General features: G+C 34.6%; 1 protein-coding gene across 8 annotated transcripts in view; it reads left to right on the top strand.

Moving 5' to 3' along the window:
- LOC134256263 (receptor-type tyrosine-protein phosphatase F-like) overlaps positions 1-20422 on the top strand; it is an 83185-nt gene extending 62763 nt beyond the window's left edge. For all 8 annotated transcript variants that reach the window (XM_062738915.1, XM_062738918.1, XM_062738920.1 and 5 more), the window contains 23 exons: positions 1364-1675; positions 2233-2427; positions 2923-3015; positions 4751-5044; positions 5374-5661; positions 5944-6047; positions 6132-6348; positions 6683-6852; positions 7925-8113; positions 9005-9231; positions 10465-10583; positions 10949-11247; positions 11453-11551; positions 11856-11975; positions 13354-13508; positions 14769-15054; positions 15177-15270; positions 15365-15441; positions 15567-15701; positions 15935-16060; positions 16290-16444; positions 17378-17513; positions 17924-20422. In XM_062738915.1, coding sequence (XP_062594899.1) covers positions 1364-1675; positions 2233-2427; positions 2923-3015; positions 4751-5044; positions 5374-5661; positions 5944-6047; positions 6132-6348; positions 6683-6852; positions 7925-8113; positions 9005-9231; positions 10465-10583; positions 10949-11247; positions 11453-11551; positions 11856-11975; positions 13354-13508; positions 14769-15054; positions 15177-15270; positions 15365-15441; positions 15567-15701; positions 15935-16060; positions 16290-16444; positions 17378-17513; positions 17924-17992 — 3959 coding nt within the window. In that variant the 3' untranslated portion in view covers positions 17993-20422. The remainder of the gene's footprint in view (positions 1-1363; positions 1676-2232; positions 2428-2922; positions 3016-4750; positions 5045-5373; positions 5662-5943; positions 6048-6131; positions 6349-6682; positions 6853-7924; positions 8114-9004; positions 9232-10464; positions 10584-10948; positions 11248-11452; positions 11552-11855; positions 11976-13353; positions 13509-14768; positions 15055-15176; positions 15271-15364; positions 15442-15566; positions 15702-15934; positions 16061-16289; positions 16445-17377; positions 17514-17923) is intronic.
- The last annotated feature ends 367 nt before the right edge of the window (positions 20423-20789 follow it).

Genomic DNA, 20789 nt, shown 5'->3' with positions numbered 1-20789 from the left:
CATAAAAAAAATCTTTTTATCATCAGTCAGTTGTATGTAAGTTTTCATGCTCAGTTTGTCATAAGCATGTTTTATAATCATGAAATATTTTGTCATATTCAACATGATCATACTCAGAACCTTTCATCAAGTCGATATTAATTATTTTTTTCATATTCAACATGATCATCTACAGAACCTTTCATCAAGTTGATCTGTCTGAATCAGAACAAATAACATGTAACACTCTCTGACATTGATAACCTGTCTACGCAGTTGCTCTGGGTTAACCGGATTATTAACTGGTTATTTTGCTGTGGGTTAACCAGATTATTAACCAGTTATTTTGCTCTGGGTGTTGGTTTTACAGTGAATTAACTTGTACTGACTTCAGAACGTTAGTGATTTTCTCCCCTATACACAAACTGAAATGCTAGTACTTTCCATATCTATAGGTAAGTCTTTTATACCCTCTAGATTTGATGTGGTCTTCATGTTAGAAATTTCTGCATGGTTGTTGTTGCATGTATTTTAGATTTTCTTTTATAACTACCTGGAACTAATTTTGAGTTACTCTCTCTCAAAACAAAGGAAAATAACAGCTGTGGACAGATTTTGATGTTAAAAAAACTATACAATTATTTTATCACAGTGACATTAAGTTTAGATCATGAGTTTTCATTGAAAATTTAATCACTACAACATGTGTACAGAGTTGGATCTTTAGAACGACTTAATCAATTAATAAAAAACAAGAGGTCTGCACCTTTGTACAACATAATTTGAAGGAAATCTTCCATAACATTCTTTTTAAAAAAAAAAGCGGTAGAAAAAAGATAACATTTTCTCTACACAGATGGCAAAACGTGTAACATTGACATGAGAAAGGCACAATGCCACATCTATTCACCACACAAAAACCAAGGCAATCTTAAATCTAAATGATAAGAAAAACACACAAGGGTTAGAAAGTGAAAATAAAACTCGAAGCATGAACACAGCTTCAGTCTGGAAGGAAAAGACTTTGCATTTGAAAGTTTGAATGTTACTAAAGATTGTAATGAAATCTGTGTGTTGTATGAGAACGAGAATGCTTACGTTGACTGCAGATGATCATAGTGTTGTGATCTTTTCACTGCATAAACTAGAAGGAAAAAAAATTCTTTTTCAATTTAGAATTTTATATACTTAAACTTTAGCATAATGAAAAAAAAATCTTTTCTTTAGTCAAAATGCACCTTTCTAAAGATAACATTAATTAGAGGCATGTTTTATCATTAATTTTCATTAACCATATATTATGTAAGACCTACATACTTAAGTTTTGCTGTGAGTCGTATCTTTTATGTGATGATGTGAATGAATTGAAAACCCAATTTTATAGTGCCTGATGAGCCTACAAAGGTGACGGCCGAAGCCATTAACTCGACGGCCATGTTTGTGGACTGGCGGCCACCAGAGGGCAGAGGTAGTAACGGAATTATCCGCGGATATTACGTCTACTACTACGAGACCAACGACAAAGATGAAATGGTGGGACAGGAGCTGGTACACGATACACACGACGGAAACAGGAACGAAGCTGTCATCACGAACCTGAAGGCTGACACCCAGTATTCCGTGCAGGTAGCAGGGTACACAAGGAGGGGAGATGGAAAACGCAGCAAAAAGAAGATTGTCAATACAAAAGGGGCTGGTAAGTTCTTCAGCAAGGAGTGTATCAAACAGCATTCCCTGTTAAGATATAGACTTTCTGAAGTCTGCTTCCCTGGCAAGACTGATAGGGACCAGTTTATAAAGAGATTATGGGTGGGGGTGGAGTTTAGCAGTTTATGGATATGATGAAAACTTGGGGAATTGATCAAATGTGATGACTTGTTACACCAGAGAACTAAATTGTTTATGTTTCCGTATTGAACTTTTCAATTTTAGATGAGATAGAGATATTACATGCTCAATGTCTCCCACATAAAGAAGGAAAACAATTAATATTGCATAACTTGTCATGCTGTTTTTATCCCGAAGAAGGAAAGTTATTGGATTCAGAAATGTAATGTTTAGTTAAATGGAAATATCACAGAGAGTTTCTTCATAGAAGAGTGCTTTGAAATTCTTAATAGGATAGTTACAGACTGATATAGATTTTGTATGAAAGAGAATACTAATTACACATATAAACAGGAAATATAAATCTCAAGAATGTACATATATCTTCATGTGAATGAAAATTTAATGAGAGGCGCTTTTTTATAGTGCCCACGCCTCCGAGGGATCTGAATGCAGTCCTGTTGGATGAGGAACGCCCACAAGTTCATGTGACCTGGAAGATTCCCAAGGACGTCCACGGGGAACTGATGGGGTACCAGGTGATCTGGGGCCGCAAGGGCGAGTCCTACCAAATGCTGAACCTCCCAGCCATGAGACAGAGCTACATCTCTGATATCCTAGGTCTGTAAATAAAAGAAATAAACCTAGAGTTACTTAAGGTTTAACTGTCTTATTTTTCGATTTCATGATGTGATCAATCTATTGGCTTGCATGATAATTTGCATAAACACCGAAGGCATTTATGCATAAAATTATCATGGAAGCCAATCGATTGATCATCGTCATGAAATTGAAAAATCTGACAGTTTCCTTATTATTACATGGTATTGATTCCGCCAATCCATGTGGGTGCTAGAAGCTACACTTCTTGTCTCTATTTGTCCCACCCTGCAAGTGATATTTTTAACTGCGCCTATCAATGAACTAGTACACTGATGGAGAAATAAAGTACATTGACTATTTGTAATTTTATCTCACACAAAGACGTTGGAAATGTAAATATTAGGAAATACATGTATACGGAAAAAATTACATGTTATATGTTTACCATTGGAAATATTTATATCTTTGTTTCTACTTTTTTTTGCATGTTGTTGAAGTTCCTATTTATTTCAGATAAGGGGGCTACATATGAATTTAGAGTGAAGGCTAAAAATGAAGTTGGACTTGGCGAGAGAGCATCAGCTGTAATAATTACCCCTGATGGAAGTATGTTGTTCTTTTGAGTAACTCAGGTGACCTATTGCTATCCGTTTTCGTCCGTCGTGTGTCGTGTGTTAACATTTGAACATTTTCAGCTTCTTCTCTGAAACCACGGAACGAATTTCAACCAAATTTGGTATACAGCATCTATGGGTGAAGGGGAACAAAAATTGTGAATTTCATGGTCCCCGCCCCCCTGAGGCCTGAGGGATGGGGCCAAAACCACTAAAATTAGTGCAATCTTTAAAAATCTTCTTCTTTACTCCTGGACATCAAGCAGGCAAACTGTTGACATGAATGTAATGAGCATTGAGTCCTCTACCAAAATTGTGGGTCAAGGGTTCTAGTTCTAGGGTGGGGCTATATAGATTATATAGTGAAAATGCATTATTTCTTTTAAAATCTTCTTCTCTGCTCCTGGGTATTAAATAAACTAACTAAGTACATAGTTATGATGAGCAAGAGTGCCTCTTCCAGATTTGTGAATTTTATGGCCCCAGGGTCAGGGGTTCTGGTGTTAGGGTGGGGCTCTTTTGATTATATAGTGAAAATGCATTTATTCTTTGAAAATCTTCTTCTCTGCTTCTGGGTATTAAATAAACTAACTAAGCACATAGTTATGATGAGCAAGAGTGCCTTTTCCAAAATTGTGAATTTTATGGCCCCAGGGTCAGGGGTTCTGGTGTTAGGGCGGGGCTCTATTGATTATATAGTGAAATGCATTTATTCTTTGAAATTCTTCTTCTCTGCTTCTGAGTATTAAATAAACTAACTAAGCACATAGTTATGATAAACTAACTAAGCACATAGTTATGATGAGCAAGAGTGCCTCTTCCAGATTTGTGAATTTTATGGCCCCAGGGTTAGGGGTTCTGGTGTTAGGGTGGGGCTCTATTGATCATATACTGAAAATGCATTTATTCTTTGAAAATCTTCTTCTCTGCTTCTGGGTATTAAATAAACTAAATAAGCACATAGTTATGATGAGCAAGAGTGCCTCCTGTAAAATTGTGAATTTTATGCCCCCTTGGTCAGAGGATGGGGGGGGGCTACATAGTCTGAAAATAAATTAATGCTTTTAAATCTCCTCTTTGGTATTAATCAACCGTTTTGTTTTAAAATTTGCAAAATTTTGAAATATGTGGCCCCTGGGTCAGTGGTTCCTTTGGGGTGAGGTGCACAACTGGGCATAAAGTGGAAGTGCATTTTCTCTTTGTTACTCTGATCTACCTCTTGGTATTAAGTAAATAGAGTAAGCATGCTAAGTTAATAATTATGATAAGCAATGGTGCCTCTTTCAAAATTGTGAATTGTGAATTTCATGGCCTCTGGTTTAAACCAAATTCAAGTGTTTGAAAGTTTTTACACAATACTCAGGTGACCTATGAGGCCCGTGGGCCTCTTGTTTGCTTTTAATTGTCCATAATGAATCTTAAAGTTTTAATGTAAAGTGCCTGTACATTGTTTACATAGAATATCTTACTCTGGAGTTCATAATAAGAATTTTAGCTCTACTGGTCAAGAGACATGTGTTGCCATGGTTATTGAAAATAGCTGTGTTATATTCCATCAAAATGCCAGTCCTTCTAGAGTTTTTGTTCCAATTTGAAGACTTGGTACACAACTAAACTAAAATGAGAAGTGCTCTCCAGTAGAGCTACAGTCTCCTTAGATACTTCTGGTTTCTTCATCTATTTATAAAGAGATCTCTTTTGTTAATGTTCATTCTGTCAAATTTCAGTCCCAGCAGGAGCCCCACAGAATTTTTCAGCCGAGAGTTTGACAGAAACCAGTGTGATACTGGAGTGGGACCTACCAGCCAAGCACCTGCAGAATGGAGAGATTGTCATGTACCAACTGATGTACCACAAAATGGCGGATTCCATCAATGCTGAGGATCTTAACATCACGGGGCTACAGTATGAGGTGAAGGGGCTGGAGATGAACACCGACTATGTCTTCCAGATCCGAGCCTTTACCAGCAGAGGACCCGGACCCTGGAGCCCTAAATATATGCACCATACATTTGGAAGAAGTAATATTTCAATTGCCAAAATCGACAAATTCAATTATATTATTTCTGTTTGCTAATTAAATCTTGTATGGTTAGAATTTATTGCACACAGATTATTTTTTGTAGAATTTAATTTATCTGCCTTTACAAAAGTAAAAAATGCAATTAAGACAAAAAAGATATTTATTTGTGTCTAAAAACAGCATTGTTTGCAAAAAATTAAAATCTTCTCAATTTGTCTCTTAGTTAATCATTTCAGTGAACTCAAATGATCATAGGTATTTTACATTTTAAGTTTTGAATGCATCAAAGATACCTGTATTTAACTAAAACATCCACCTGTATTTCAGTGCCAGACAAGCCACAGAATGTCCGCACCCGTCGTAAGAGTCGACACAAGATAGAGGTGACATGGGACGAGCCTAAGATGGCCGTGGCCGGGTATCGGGTTTATTACAATGATTATGAGAGTAATAACATGGAAGACTGGTCCAAGATAGACATCGGTCCCTACACTATAGCGGACATCGACATCCCAGAAGACAAGGCCACGTATGTCATTCGAGTCCAGGCCAAGTCTGTGGATGGAAGATTTGGAAATATGACGGAATCTGTTGTTGACTCTTTCGTTTCTCCTTGTAAGTGTAATTCCATTGTTCAAATTTTCATGATATTTAAAAAAATCTTGACTTTGCTTTATAAATGTTTATCTTTTGTCCTTCTATGAGATTCCATTGATTATTTTTTTTTATATATAAAGAACTGACTTCTTTTTAAAACTAAACTATAAAGTCAGCAGAGCAAATCCAATGTGTTTGCAACAAAGTCTGTAAAATATATGCATGCCTAAGAATTATTTTCTCTCAATAAGATAACTGTGCTGTATATATTGCTATCCTTTTGTTTGTCATTTCCTACAGATGTGGGGGATGACCAGGTGAAAAATTTCCAGGTCACTTTAAGAACAGCCACAGAGGTTCATTTAAGCTGGGATCCCCCTGAAAATTTTGTTGTCTATTACAAAGTAAGAGATACATATCTAAATTTATCTTTTATGAATTATCCCTGACACTTTCAAGGACAATGATAAATTTCCATTGTTTTTCAGTTGAAGTATAGAGGAGTTCAGTCAAGAAGACGAAAAGGTCAGCTGTTACCACCAAGAGAATTCCAGTCCAAACCTATTGAGATTCCAGGAAACCAGAAAAGTTATACAGTGAACAATCTCCAACCCAAAACTTTCTATACATTCAATATCACCGCTAAGTTCCGTGATGGCTCCACTGGCCGCCCACAGATGGTGAGGGCCTACACGCGACTCCTTGGTAAGTTTTTCTGTGTTTCTTTTTATCTGTACAGTAAAAGACGGTTATAACACAGCGCCAGGGACAGGCAATTTTGCTTCGTTATAAGCGTAATTCGCAATACATGTTAAGTTCACAATATATTTCAAAAATATGGAGCATAAAAATCACTTTGCTGTAAGGAAACATTCATTATAAAAACATTCGCTATAAACCTGTCTTACTGTACTTCAAACATATGTAAAAATGCTTAAAAAGTGTTTTGTGAAACATTCCCATTTTACCAAACAATATTGCTTTGTTCTTGAACTACCATTGCTTTTGTTTAATCATTTTTTTTATTTTTATTTTATAGCTCCAAACCAAGTTCCTCAACCCCAGGTCAAAGGTTACAGAAAAAACTCGGTGATTTTAACATTTGATAAAGCCAGTGAGGAAAACGGTGATTTAAGTTACTACTACTTAGTTGTGGTACCGCAGAATATCGCAACACAAAAGAATCCACAAGATTTCAAAGAGTCAGAGGTTTGTTGATATTTGGAAAATAATTTCTTTGTTTAAAGGCAAGCTTTTAAAAACAAAACCTAACGGATCTTTATTTTTAATACTTAATTCATTCATTTATCGTGTAAAATTAATGGAAATCATGATCGTATTTTTTCATTGCATGCGTACAACAGATAGGGTTGAAGTTGAACACCACAACTAAAACGGTAAATACAAATGATGCTCTGATAGCATCTATTGCTGGTATTAGGCTGACCCTGTTGTCTATCCTACAGTGTATTCAATATGTGTTGTCTATATTTGTTAAAATTGTTTGACAAAAAGAAATTAATAAAATTTATTCTGTGGAAGCAATTTTTACCTTGGATAAAAAAAAAAATGCTCAAAAAGGTTATTAATGTGAGCAAAAATTGTTTACCCAGAAAAAAAGAATTATTTTATTTTAAAGACATTTATCAAAGTTGTCACAAATGCTAAAGTCTCCAGAATTATATGTAGCATGTTCCATTGTTTATGATTTCATGTAAAGTAACCATTGTCGAGTACACTTTTACATGTATGTGATTTGTAGTCATTTTGTACACCTGTTTCATAAAAAACTTATTTCAACAACCCTTTAATGTGGATTGGATTTCAGTTAACGTCACTGTAATTGTGACCTTACTAGGTCAAGGTCAAATTTAAAAAGTACAGTAAAGCAGGCTTATAATGAAGTGCTAGGAATGGAGGATTTGCTTCATAAAAAGCATAATATGCTTTATCTGTTAAGTTTACAATACATGTTTAAAGTCAAGAGGAATAAAAATCACAATTAGCTATAAGCACCAGTTCATTAGATTATAAGCATGTTTACTATAAGCCTGTTTTATATGTATTGATGATTATTAAAGAAACTCTCATCATTAGAATTATCTTAATTCACGATTATTTTTACAAATTAAAGTTTCTATCTATACTTGTTCTGTAGTACATGTATGACCATTTAATACTGATTTGTTTTGACATTTAGGGATTTATCAAAGGACAACAAGGCACTATTGAACTTTATTTTTTTGCTTATCTGTAATTCGATCATTATTTTCAATTGTAGTTTTATGCGGACACCATGCCATCGAGCTATCCTGCCAGAAATGTGTACATCGCAGCCAAGTTCAAGGCCGATCAGCTTCCAGAGGAGTTTACTTTGGGTGACGGCGTGGAATACGGAGGCTTCACCAACAGACCACTAGAGGTGGACAATACCTATAGAGTCTTCCTGCGTGCCTACACAGTGGAAATGGTATGATAGATCATAGGAATAAAATGTCTGTGTACTATTACATGCTGATTAAAAAACAGAGACAGCTCTAAAAATGCTGCTATAAAGTGACCTATAACTCATTATGTTTAGAGGAAAATGTACAGACATGCCATAGATTTAATGACTAAAAAAATAATATTTGGATCACAGCAAAAGAATAGGGTTGGTGAGGTAACTATGAACAAACATCTATTTTTCTTGAAAATCTGTAGTAAACTGAATATTGATGGGGAGTTGAAAGATTGGACAGTTGAAGTTGGAACAATTTTATTTATTTATTGATTGATATTTTAGCACCAAACAGTCAGTACAGTACTGAAAAGAATTATGTATAACAAATGCATTTATATAGTGAAGTGATTTTCTATTCCAGAAGTCAAATTTTAAAATAATAAAATTACAAAATTCTTACAGAATATAACAGACCAGATATTAATAAAGAAGTATTTATTGAATTGCCACAAATTTATTAAATTAATTTCATAAACATACATTAATTTATTTATTTTCTTTGGTGAAAAAGAAAGTTCAGAATTCGGTTTCAAAACACTTAGGAGAGTTTAATGCTTGAAATGTTATGTTCAATTATATATAGACAAATTTAAGCGAAAATTTTTTTAATATACATACCACCAGGGATATGTCTCTTAGCAAATTAATCTCAAGGTCACAAAATGTGTTCAGGATGACTGGTGGGTATAATCTTGATCAAGAAATCTTGAAATTCTTTTGTTTTGTTTTGTTTTGTTTCTTCAAAAAAAGAAAAAAAAACTGAAGTTTTAATCATTTCTGTATTCAAGTCAGAGCTTGTGTTAAAACCAGAATAAATACTTTTTAGAATAAAATCACCCATGATTGTTTATTTTCCAGACGTTGTACAAATCCAGTGATTATTCTGCGTATTTGCGCGTGCATCCCAAAGGTTCATACCTTGTTCCCAATGAAGGCTCTCCTAGTGCCAAAGAAGACGACCCTACGATAGGGAAAGAAAGTGTCGCAAGCTCTAAAAGCGTCATGATAATAATGATTGTAGCTCCCGTGTGTGCTGGCGTTGCCTTCATTATCATCGTCTGTATATTGGTGGTCTGGTACATGAGGTATGTTTATTTTAAAGTATGCCGAGTTTTACTTACATTTGCCATTTTCTTTGCTTTAACAGGATCTCTGCACGTCTAGTATATATTCGGATGAATTTAAAGGAGGACATGGCGGAAACCCTTATCAGATTATGGATACAATGTCCCCCCAGGACGCACCCACTAATCCCAACTATCTGATTGTGGTGGGGGGATCGGTGTGCGCAGGGCTTGTCCTAGTGTGTTTTGTAATCTTTTTGATCTGGTTGGCGAGGTCAGTAGTCCGATGCAAGGACAAACTGGTCCATTGATGTTGTGACTTCTAGAGATGACGTTGTACTGCTTATGTTTATTATTTTCTCTTTCCACTATTTTTTTCTGTCAGGCTCTTGTCTTGCACAACTTCTCCAACTTGTGTGCACTTGAAAAGCAAAAGAAACTGTAAATTTGTGCAGAATACACGTTGTTGGGAAGTTAACTGAAAGTTTTGGATCTTCTTGTCGATTTATATGATTTTGTAGGTTTCGGGTGTTTGATTTTGAGTTCACTTTCTTATATTTCTAGTCCAAGGCTGTGCTTGATATTATTTCAGTATGACTTTGATTCCATGAAAAATTCTTTTGATGCTTCCAAACATTTTGTCTTTTGTTTCAGTTATGATAAATTCAGATTTAAGGTGGTCACTCTTTGTTGTCCATTTTGGTATATTTAGTTTTCATTTTTGATATTGTCCAAATACTCTGTTTAATTTCAGCTAAATTGAGTTATATATAGAGTATGGTTGCAAATTTTATTGTAATTTCAGAGGGGGAAAAAATTAAGAAAATCAAGATTTATGAATTCATATCAGATACATACTTGTATATTTTTTTTCTATCTGAATAGGAAATTTTCATTTTACTTTGAATCTGAACTATTTGAATACATTTAAACGTGTGTTATGAAAATGGGTGTAACTTGCATTAATCAAAATTTTTTATTTGGTCAATTAAAAGAAAATTTCAATGTAAATTTGTTGCTGTCTGCAGCTGCACTTTAGTTGAAAGCCAGATTTCTCAAGCCTTTGAAATGGAAATTGTAATGATATATTAATTTAGTGAACAATCTACTAACGTATTAAGATGTTATGTTAAAAAGTGAAAAGAATATGGAGGGCTTTATGAGTAACTGAACTTGCTTTTTAAAGGAAAAGCTAAAATAACGTGGGTTGTATTTTACAGAGAAATATATATTTTGTATACCTTACACTTGCAGGAGGAAATCTAACAGGAAATCCAAGAGTCCGGAGCCGTATCCTGGTAAAGTGATCGTGGATGTTCCTTCTCATCCTTGTGATCCGGTGGAGCTACGGCGCCAGCACTACCAGACACCAGGTACCACAATCACTTATGGTTTTGTAGGAGTAATGCTTGTACATTTTTACCCTTGATATTGGACACAGGTCACATGCATTTATCATGAATTTCATTCCCTTGACTATGGTTTTGTATTAAAGTACAGTGAAACTGGTATAACCTGGATGCTGTTCCAAAAAAAACTTGCCTAGTATGGTGTAAACTTTAAATCCTTTTCTAAAAAAAAATTCAATCGTTTAAAAGGGAAGTTTGTCTAATCTGAGCAAGTTATTTGGAACCATTGGTGCCCGGATTATACAAGTTTCACTGTACAAGATTGTTGACCAGTAAATGTACTAAAATTTATTCCCACAAATGATTTTTGCACTTTTTTTTTAACACAGGTATGATCAGTCACCCGCCCATTCCCATTCATATGCTACAGGAGCACATAGACAATCTAAAGGCTAACGATAATCACAAGTTCTCACAGGAGTACGAGTCCATAGAACCAGGACAGCAGTTCACATGGGACCAGTCCAACTATGAGATTAATAAGCCCAAAAACCGGTACGCCAACGTAATCGCCTACGACCATTCTCGTGTCATACTACAACCTGAAAATGGTATTCCTGGTAGTGATTACATCAATGCAAATTACATGGATGGGTACAGGAAACAGAATGCATACATTGCAACACAGGTAAGAATAAAAATCAGGGCTCAAAACAATTATGGAAATGATCAGTACAGTGTATTTTGCAATTGTTTTAGATATATGCAGAATCTCTGACAATAATTTTATGTGATTGCACGTTTTCAGTGTAAATTATTACAATTCAATATTTATTTATTTAAAAGTCTTGGTCGTTTTCAGAAGGATATAATTGATATATACCTTGTTATAGGGTCCATTGCCAGAGACCTTTGGAGATTTCTGGAGGATGGTTTGGGAACAAAGGACTGGAACTATTGTCATGATGACCCGTCTAGAAGAAAGGTCCAGGGTAAGGGGTCGTCTTGTATAAGTTGAATTGTTAACATATACAGTTTCATTTGTCAATGGTGTATAGTACTTTTCTGAACTTCAACTTTAATTGTCAGAAAATATTTCAATAAAAATCTAATACTGAAATAAAGTACTTGCATGAGCTTGATTGATATTATTGATAAATACAACAAAGAAACAAAATTTTATCAAGAATACGTCTGGACAACAATATAAATATTTACAAGTGAAACTTTCAACATCAAACAGAATCCAGACTTGGTTGTAACATGATTATACTGTTGTTTTTTTTCTTTATACAGATTAAGTGTGACCAGTACTGGCCACACCGTGGAGCTGAGACGTACGGAGTGATGCAGGTTCTCCTCGTGGACGTCACAGAACTGTCTACTTACACCATCAGGACCTTCCATATATCCAGGGTAGGAAACGCTAATCAAGTGTTAGGCATCAGAACAAAAGGACTTTTTACTGGAACAGTGCTAACTGAAATTTTGAAAATGAGCTATAATTCTAAAGTCTAGCAAATGTGGTTTTTAGCTCTACTGGTCAGAGACCAGAAGAGCTTATGCGATAGTAATGCGTCCGGCGTCCGTCCGTCTGTCTGTAAACAATTTTTCAAAATGCTGTCCGTCTGTCTGTAAACAATTTTTCAAAATGCTACTCCTCCTACAGTTTTGGTCTAATTTCAATATAACTTGGCACACAAGTAGACTACACTAAGATACATAATTCTGTGTATCGGTTTTTGATTTCATTGAACGGCATTGCCGTGGTTACTAAAAATAGAAATTTCTGTGAAATTCTTTCAAAATGCTACTCCTCCTACAGTTTTGGTCTGATTTCAGTATATCTTGGCTCACAAGTAGAATACACTAAGATACATAATTCTGTATATCGGTTTTTGATTTCGATGAACGGTGTTGCCGTGGTTACTAAAAATAGAAATTTCTGTGAAATTCTTTCAAAATGCTACTCCTCCTACAGTTTTGGTCTGATTTCAGTATAACTTGGCACACAAGTAGAATGCACTAAGATACATAATTCTGTGTATCAGTTTTTGATTTCGATGAACGGTGTTGCCGTGGTTACTAAAAATAGAAATTTCTGTGAAATTGTTTCAAAATGCTACTCCTCCTACAGTTTTGGTCTGATTTCAGTATAACTTGGCACACAAGTAGACTACACTAAAATACATAAATCTGTATATCGGTTTTTGATTTCGATGAACGGTGTTGCCGTGGTTACTAAAAATAGAAATATCTGTAAAATTGTTTCAAAATGCTACTCCTCCTACAGTTTTGGTCGGATTTCAATATAACTTGGCACACAAGTAGACTACACTAAAATACATAAATCTGTTTATCGGTTTTTGATTTCGATGAACGGTGTTGCCGTGGTTACTAAAAATAGAAATATCTGTAAAATTGTTTCAAAATGCTACTCCTCCTACAGTTTTGGTCTGATTTCAATATAACTTGGCACACAAGTAGACTACACTAAGAACATAAAGAGACTTTATCAACGATCATTATTCTATTTATTGCTGCTGTAAAGTTTCAAATCCCAGCTGCTTAAGTACTTTTCTCTTCCTTTGCTATAAGTTCAAACCAGTAGAGCTTCAGTCTCGACAGAGACTTCTGGTTCTTTCTTGTAACTAGACATACATGTAATATTAGAATGGTTTCAAATTACATGTAGTAGGAAACTGAATGCACTTTACACTGTCAAAAGTATACACATGTATGACGGAAGGATATTGATTACAGTGCTATACATGTACATTATTGCTATTTTCAGTATGGGTATCCAGAGAAGCGTGAAGTGAGACAGTTCCAGTTCACCGCCTGGCCAGACCACGGTGTCCCTGATCACCCCACCCCCCTCCTGATGTTCATGAGGAGAGTGAAGGCCAGTAACCCCCCTGATGCTGGACCCTTAATCGTTCACTGCAGGTACGCAGGGAATTCACCTGTTCTTATCCAAGAGTTGACACAGAAACAAAAGGCTTCATAGTAAATCAAAGATGTTTGAAATAATTAATTTCAATACAATTTAAAAAAAAAAATTGTGAAGCAGGTCATGCACATAAATTGCTAAAAAATAAACATAAATTTGCACTTAATTTTTAGCTCTACTGGTCAGAGACCAGAAGAGCTTATGCGATAGTAATGCGTCCGGCGTCCGTCCGTCTGTCTGTCTGTCTGTCTGTCTGTCTGTCCGTCTGTCTGTAAACAATTTTTCAAAACGCTACTCCTCCTACAGTTTTGGTCTGATTTCAATATAACTTGGCACACAAGTAGACTACACTAAGATACATAGAATAGTGCATCGGTTTTTGATTTCGATGAACGGTGTTGCCATGGTTACTAAAAATAGAATTTTCTGTGAAATTCCTTTAAAACGCTACTCCTTCTACAGTTCTGGTCTGATTTCAATATAACTTGGCACACAATTAGACTACACTAAGATACATAGAATAGTGCATGGGTTTTGATTTCAATGAACGGTGTTGCCATGGTTACTAAAAATAGAATTTTCTGTGAAATTCCTTTAAAACGCTACTCCTTCTACAGTTTTGGTCTGATTTCAATATAACTTGGCACACAAGTAGACTACACTAAGATACATAGAATAGTGCATCGGTTTTTGATTTCGATGAACAGTGTTGCCATGGTTACTAAAAATAGAATTTTTTGTGAAATTCCTTTAAAACGCTACTCCTTCTACAGTTTTGGTCTGATTTCAATATAACTTGGCACACAAGTAGATTACACTAAGATGCACAGAATAATGCATAGATTTTTGATTTCGATGAACGGTGTTGCCATGGTTACTAAAAATTGAATTTTCTGTGAAATTCATTTTAATTGCTACTCCTTCTACAGTTTTGGTCTGATTTCAATATAACTTGGCACACAAGTAGACTACACTAAGATACATAGAATAGTGCATCGGTTTTTGATTTTGATGAACGGTGTTATCATGGTTACTAAAAATAGAATTTTCTGTGAAATTCCTTTAAAACACTACTCCTTCTACAGTTATAGTTTGATTATAAAATAAGTTGGCACACAATCAGACTGCACAAAGATACATAAAATAGTGCAATGGTTTTTGATAAGTACAAACCAGTAGAGCTACAGTCTCGACAGAGACTTCTGGTTAGTGTATTTTTTGTTTTACTGTTCAATGTTAAATCCTTTCCTTGTTAGTGCTGGGGTTGGACGCACAGGTGCTTTTATTGTCATTGATGCCATGCTGGAACGCATTAAACATGAAAAGACAGTGGACATTTATGGTCATGTGACCTGTTTACGAGCTCAGCGTAACTATATGGTTCAGACAGAGGACCAGTACATCTTCATTCATGATGCTCTCCTTGAGGCTGTAACGTGCGGAAATACGGAGGTTCCTGCCCGCAATCTGTCAGTTCACATTCAGAAACTGATGCAGCCGGAACCAGGGGAGACGGTCACAGGAATGGAGTTAGAATTCAAGGCAAGTCCTCGGTCTACATGTGTTTCTCTTAATAATGTAGTAGACATTCAGTCACTCTTTGTTTTAATAAATGGTATTTGTGCTCAGTTGTATTTTTAATTGTTTGTGTTTTGTTCTTGCAGAGATTAGCAAATATGAAGGCCAGTCCCAATCGTTTTGTTAGTGCAAATCTTCCTGTGAATAAATTCAAAAACAGACTTGTTAATATATTACCTTGTAAGTATCAGAAGCAGTGTTTTTTGTACGCTATGAAATTAAGAAATGTTTTATGTTGAAAAAAAATCTAATACTCTATCTGTTTTCTCTTCAGTTGAATCCACAAGAGTAGCATTACAACCTATTCGGGGAGTGGATGGCTCAGACTATATCAATGCAAGCTTCATAGATGTAAGTTTTTTTATTATCAACACCTATGTCTTTTTAAAAAAGTAAATATAATGTAAATTTGAAAGCATAAGCACCTAACCTCTTGAGTTTGATTAGTTCCTGACTCCATTTCTGTGTCACTTCAGGGCTACAAATATCGCCAGGCCTACATAGCCACACAAGGATGTCTGGCCGAGACCACTGAGGATTTCTGGAGAATGCTTTGGGAACACAACTCTACAATCATAGTCATGCTCACAAAACTTAGAGAAATGGGCAGAGTAAGTGCATATATAACACCCACACATCTATAAATAATTCCAAAGAAATTTATAACATCCACACATTTCTAAACAATGCCAAAGAAATTTCCTGAGCATTATCAGCTACAAGATGCAAGATATTTTTTTTCTCTGCTAGAATTGTACATATGGAAGTTTTTGATTTATGATGATGGCAGTAAAATGTGACTTGATTTAATAATCCTCTGGTTTTTTTTTTCTTCGTTTACCAGGAGAAATGCCACCAATACTGGCCCAGTGAGAGGTCCGCTCGATATCAGTATTTTGTCGTTGATCCCATGGCAGAGTATAATATGCCTCAGTATATTCTGAGGGAGTTTAAAGTCACAGATGCAAGGGTAAGTGTAATAAAATGATTTTCAAAAGGATTTTGTTTTGTAACTGATATTCAGTTTATAGGGAAAGTAGAAGAATTATTTTGAATAAAAATATTATCCAAGTAAACTTTGCCACTATGAATGGGGCTTTAAGGAGGAAAAATTATTATTTATAATTTTATGATGTGTTCTTCATCATCGTATTGATTTATAATGGACTAGATGTCTGATATTAACATTTTGTTAACAGGATGGACAGTCCCGAACTATCCGTCAGTTCCAGTTCACCGATTGGCCAGAACAAGGTGTTCCCAAGTCCGGGGATGGATTCATTGATTTCATTGGTCAAGTTCACAAAACAAAGGAACAGTTCGGCCAAGAGGGACCCATCACTGTCCATTGCAGGTAATTAACAATCATTCAGATCATGAGTAATTAACAATCATTCAGATCATCCGTAATTAACAATCATTCAAATCATGAGTAATTAACAATCATTCAGATCATCCGTAATTAACAATCATTCAGATCATCTGTAATTAACAATCATTCAGATCATCTGTAATTAACAATCACTCAGTATTTTCAGTATTTTATTTGAACCGGAGACATTACATCTCATAGGTAAACAATATTCATACATAAGATTTGTACAGGCTATACAATATACATGTAATAATTGCATAACAATATCATTTAATTATTATTTCGAACATCATTTCATCATTTCATCACTCAGATCATCCGTAATTAACAATCACTCAGATCATCCGTAATTAACAATCAGTCAGATCATCCGTAATTAACAATCATTCAGATCATCCGTAATTAACAATCATTCAGATCATCCGTAATTAACAATCATTCAGATCATCCGTAATTAACAATCATTCAGATCATCCGTAATTAACAATCATTCAGATCATCCATAATTAACAATCATTCAGACCATCCAGGTGAAGGCTGCCAAAAAATTAAGACTGAATTCAAACAACTTGGGAAAATCCATTTACTTTCTACGCAAGTGCTTGAATTTACATCTGTAATACTGTAGACGTACTTTTTTCCATGGGGTCATAATTCCGCGGAATCTCAATTTCTGTTTAATCCGCATGTAGAAAATTACGCGTATTTCTTAGACTGTCACTATATGCCTTACATTTATATTAAGTACCCTTGGACAATTTTCCGCGGAAAATTTGTGACAACGTACTTAAGGTGAATTAATACCACACAGAAAAAATACTTCTACAGTATATGTACCCAATGGTCATGAAATAAACATTGAAATTCCACTGGATCTAGAACACAATTTTGAATTGTTTATAATTTTTTCAGTGCGGGAGTGGGTCGGACCGGGGTGTTCATCACGCTCAGTATAGTGCTTGAGAGAATGAGGTATGAGGGAGTTGTTGACATGTTTCAAACCGTCAAGATGCTGCGAACGCAACGACCGGCCATGGTGCAAACAGAGGTATGTAAACAACAGATGTCCCTCTTCCTAAATGAGTACAGTTAAATTCAATAATTTAAAACTCTCTGGGATGGTAAATTTTAGGGATATCTAAGGAATTGAAATATTGAGATACTAAGAGATTTTAACATCCAAATCAAAGTTTAAATGAATCAGATATTTCCCTATTAAGATTTATGCTGGAATAGTCAATGAAATTCTCATGCCATATATTTAATACATACATACAACATCGTTAAGTCCTCAATGTTCATGATGACATTGTTCATTGAAAGTGAACTGAAATTCAAACCAGCATAATATAATCCCAGTAAATCAGTATACATTGTATAACCAAGAAATTTTAATCTTACAAGACAATGTTATCCAGTTCTCTTCAGTACATATAATTTTTCTGCTTCTTCTTTTAGGACCAATATCAGTTTTGCTATAGAGCTGCCTTTGAGTACCTGGGATCATTTGACCACTATGCAACGTAGAGACAAAGTGAATCATAGCGTTGTGAATTACTTCAAGCAAATCGGTTTTCTGTGGAGGAGAAAAAACCTGAACAGTTTGCTAGGGTATCCCGAGGAACCTTGTCAGCTCTATGTTTATATGTGCAATAACATTTAGTTAGAATTCTCCATTCTTTCTGTGATGTCCGTGATAAGCGAGTGGCCAGTACAGGAAGATCATGGAAAACCTAAATCATGTTGACATCTGTGTTGCCAAAGAAATAAACTGATTGCTGGTCTACTTCTCCGATACAGAGAAGTTTAGTCCAAACTGTGATTTTTATTTCGTCATCATTAGCCATGGTGCTTGTGCGTGTGTTATATTTGTTCTAGAGACTGCTTCCATTATATCTTGTCAGAAAAATGTATGCATCGTGTCTACGTTTCTCTAGAGAAATCTGATTTACATTACTTATAAAGAGGTTACAATCTATTACTCTTTAAGTTTACAGAAACAAATTAACCAGTTCACTCAGTTTTCTGGTTTTTGGCTCGCTGTATTTGTGGGATATTTATCATGTTGCAAAATGTCATGGCTCGGACATTTTTTTTAAAACTGCTCAATATCAAAAAAAAATTCCAAACATCACAAGCCATGTCACTGAATAATTTACACGACTTATGAGCTGTAAGGTATGAAATTGAGGTGTTTTTAATTAAAGGAAATTAAAAGGAAGTGGTAGGTAATATTTTATTTTTCATTTTTGCTTCATACTATGATGTGATAGAGACTATAAAAGATTATCATTCAAACACATCTGATTGTCATTCTAGATAATCAAGAATATAATTTTGTTTAATGATGTGAGAACAAATATGTGTTGCTTTTTAGCATGAGATGATTTTGTACATTTTTGTATCTAAATGTTTCGGACAGAAGAAAAAAGTGCTTGTTTATTTAAAAGAACGTCCCTAAACACTTAACACCTTGTACAGGCATAATAAGGAAACTTAGTAGGATTCTAGTGTCTGTGAAAATGGTAGTTCTGTTGTGTGTTTATGTGCTATTTGAAAAAAAATCTCTCAACAAAAGTTGAAAACAGTTGATTGAACTACAGCAAATGAAGTTAAATCTTACTTGTATATGTTTTTGTTGTACTGCCTACTAAAACAAGGGCTTGAAAGTATAAATATATATTTAATTTTATGATAAAGATGGCTAACTTATGTATATAAGAAAAAAAACATGTACATTGAAGACAATTTTTCCCACCTACTGATAGTATTGAAGCATATTTTATTGTGTATAGATATATACTTAATGTTCATTTTTACACAACATGGCATTATAATAGACCAAGGATCATTTCTTTATCATCTTCATCATCATATACTATTATCCATACATCACATATTCAATGACCATATTCAATGTTGACGTTTTTAATGTTAAAAGTTGATCTGTGATGAATTCCCTATTGAGTGGTATTTTTTTCCTTAGAACTTCAGGGACATGGTATTTTGGTATTAATTGAATTATTTCTACACACGGAATTAATTTCCAAACTATCTTGTACATTATATTTAACGAGACTTTTGCTTACACAAAAAAGAAATTCAATAAAAACTGAATGCAGCTTTCTTTTTCTCTGTTGCATTCTTTTGATTAATTAAAGAAATTAAAAAGTCAGCTTTATGTACAGAATTCAGTGTAGGATTTTAGTTTGCATCATGTGATATAGTTCATTGGTGTTGCATAGATGTTCCTACTAGGGTACCTAGACTGTTGAACATTCAAACTTGATTAAGTGATACTACGCTCATTAATGTAATTAAGGGAAATAACAGCTGGTATCAGATGTCAAGATTTTATTAAATAGGAATGTAAAAATTTATTGGGATGAAATTTAGAAGTTCTATAGACCAAATTTGAAATGCTAAGACATGACATTCAACACCATGCTCCATGTTCATGTAAAAGCTGTATATATACGTATAGAAGCACCCTCACTTTCATGTAGAATCTAAATGTCTCAATGTATATACATGTATGTCTGCTTATTATATTTCTTTACATTGCTTAACTGTCAGAAGAGAATCTCATTCTTAATCCATATACGTTATTAGACTAGATAAAGAGTATTCTTATTGTTCTACAAAAGTCATCTACCAATGGTTGTCATTTTTTCAATTGATTTTTTTTTTCACATAAAGTTGATTAAAAATTGTAAAAATTAATGTGAATTAAACAGCTTTAAGTCACTATTTTTTCCTCTTGTATTTTCACTCCTATTTATTCTACAAGATTTGCTAGACATTGTTAAGATTGATATTTCTTTAGATCTACACAAAGATCATTATTTGTCCTCTCACGATCATGTGCACCGTTGTCCTGTACAATACTGCTGAGATGTTGTGTTACTCTGATCTGATCAGAAGTATTCAGTCGTAAATAAAGACATATTACTGACATTGTCACACATTGCAGTGTTTTCTTTCCTGGGGATGCCAGTAAAAGATTAAAATGCCTAATGGATTTGTATTACAACATGTGATTTATTTGATAATCAATACTGACATTTATTAATGCAGCACCTTGTAGCAATTCTCATTTTCAATCCTTGGTCCAGTCTTCCTTGCAATTTGACAAAAAATATAGTATAAAGAGTTGCATTTTAAAAAGAATTTCAATTTTTTTTTTTTTGGTGTTTTCTACAATAACTAGATGCTGTCATGAGACAGTAATACCCGCACTATGGTGTTTGCCTCTAAATATACACTCATTCATATTGGATTTTCCAAGGAAGAAGTCAAAATAATTCTATAATTATCACCGTAC

This window comes from Saccostrea cucullata, unplaced genomic scaffold, assembly GCF_032062105.1.
Source record: "Saccostrea cucullata isolate Sc308-1 unplaced genomic scaffold, CSIRO_AGI_Scuc_v1 ctg929, whole genome shotgun sequence".
Taxonomy (NCBI): Eukaryota; Metazoa; Mollusca; class Bivalvia; order Ostreida; family Ostreidae; genus Saccostrea; species Saccostrea cuccullata.
Note: the sequence above shows the minus strand (reverse complement) of the source record. Positions and strands in the feature narration are given on the sequence as shown.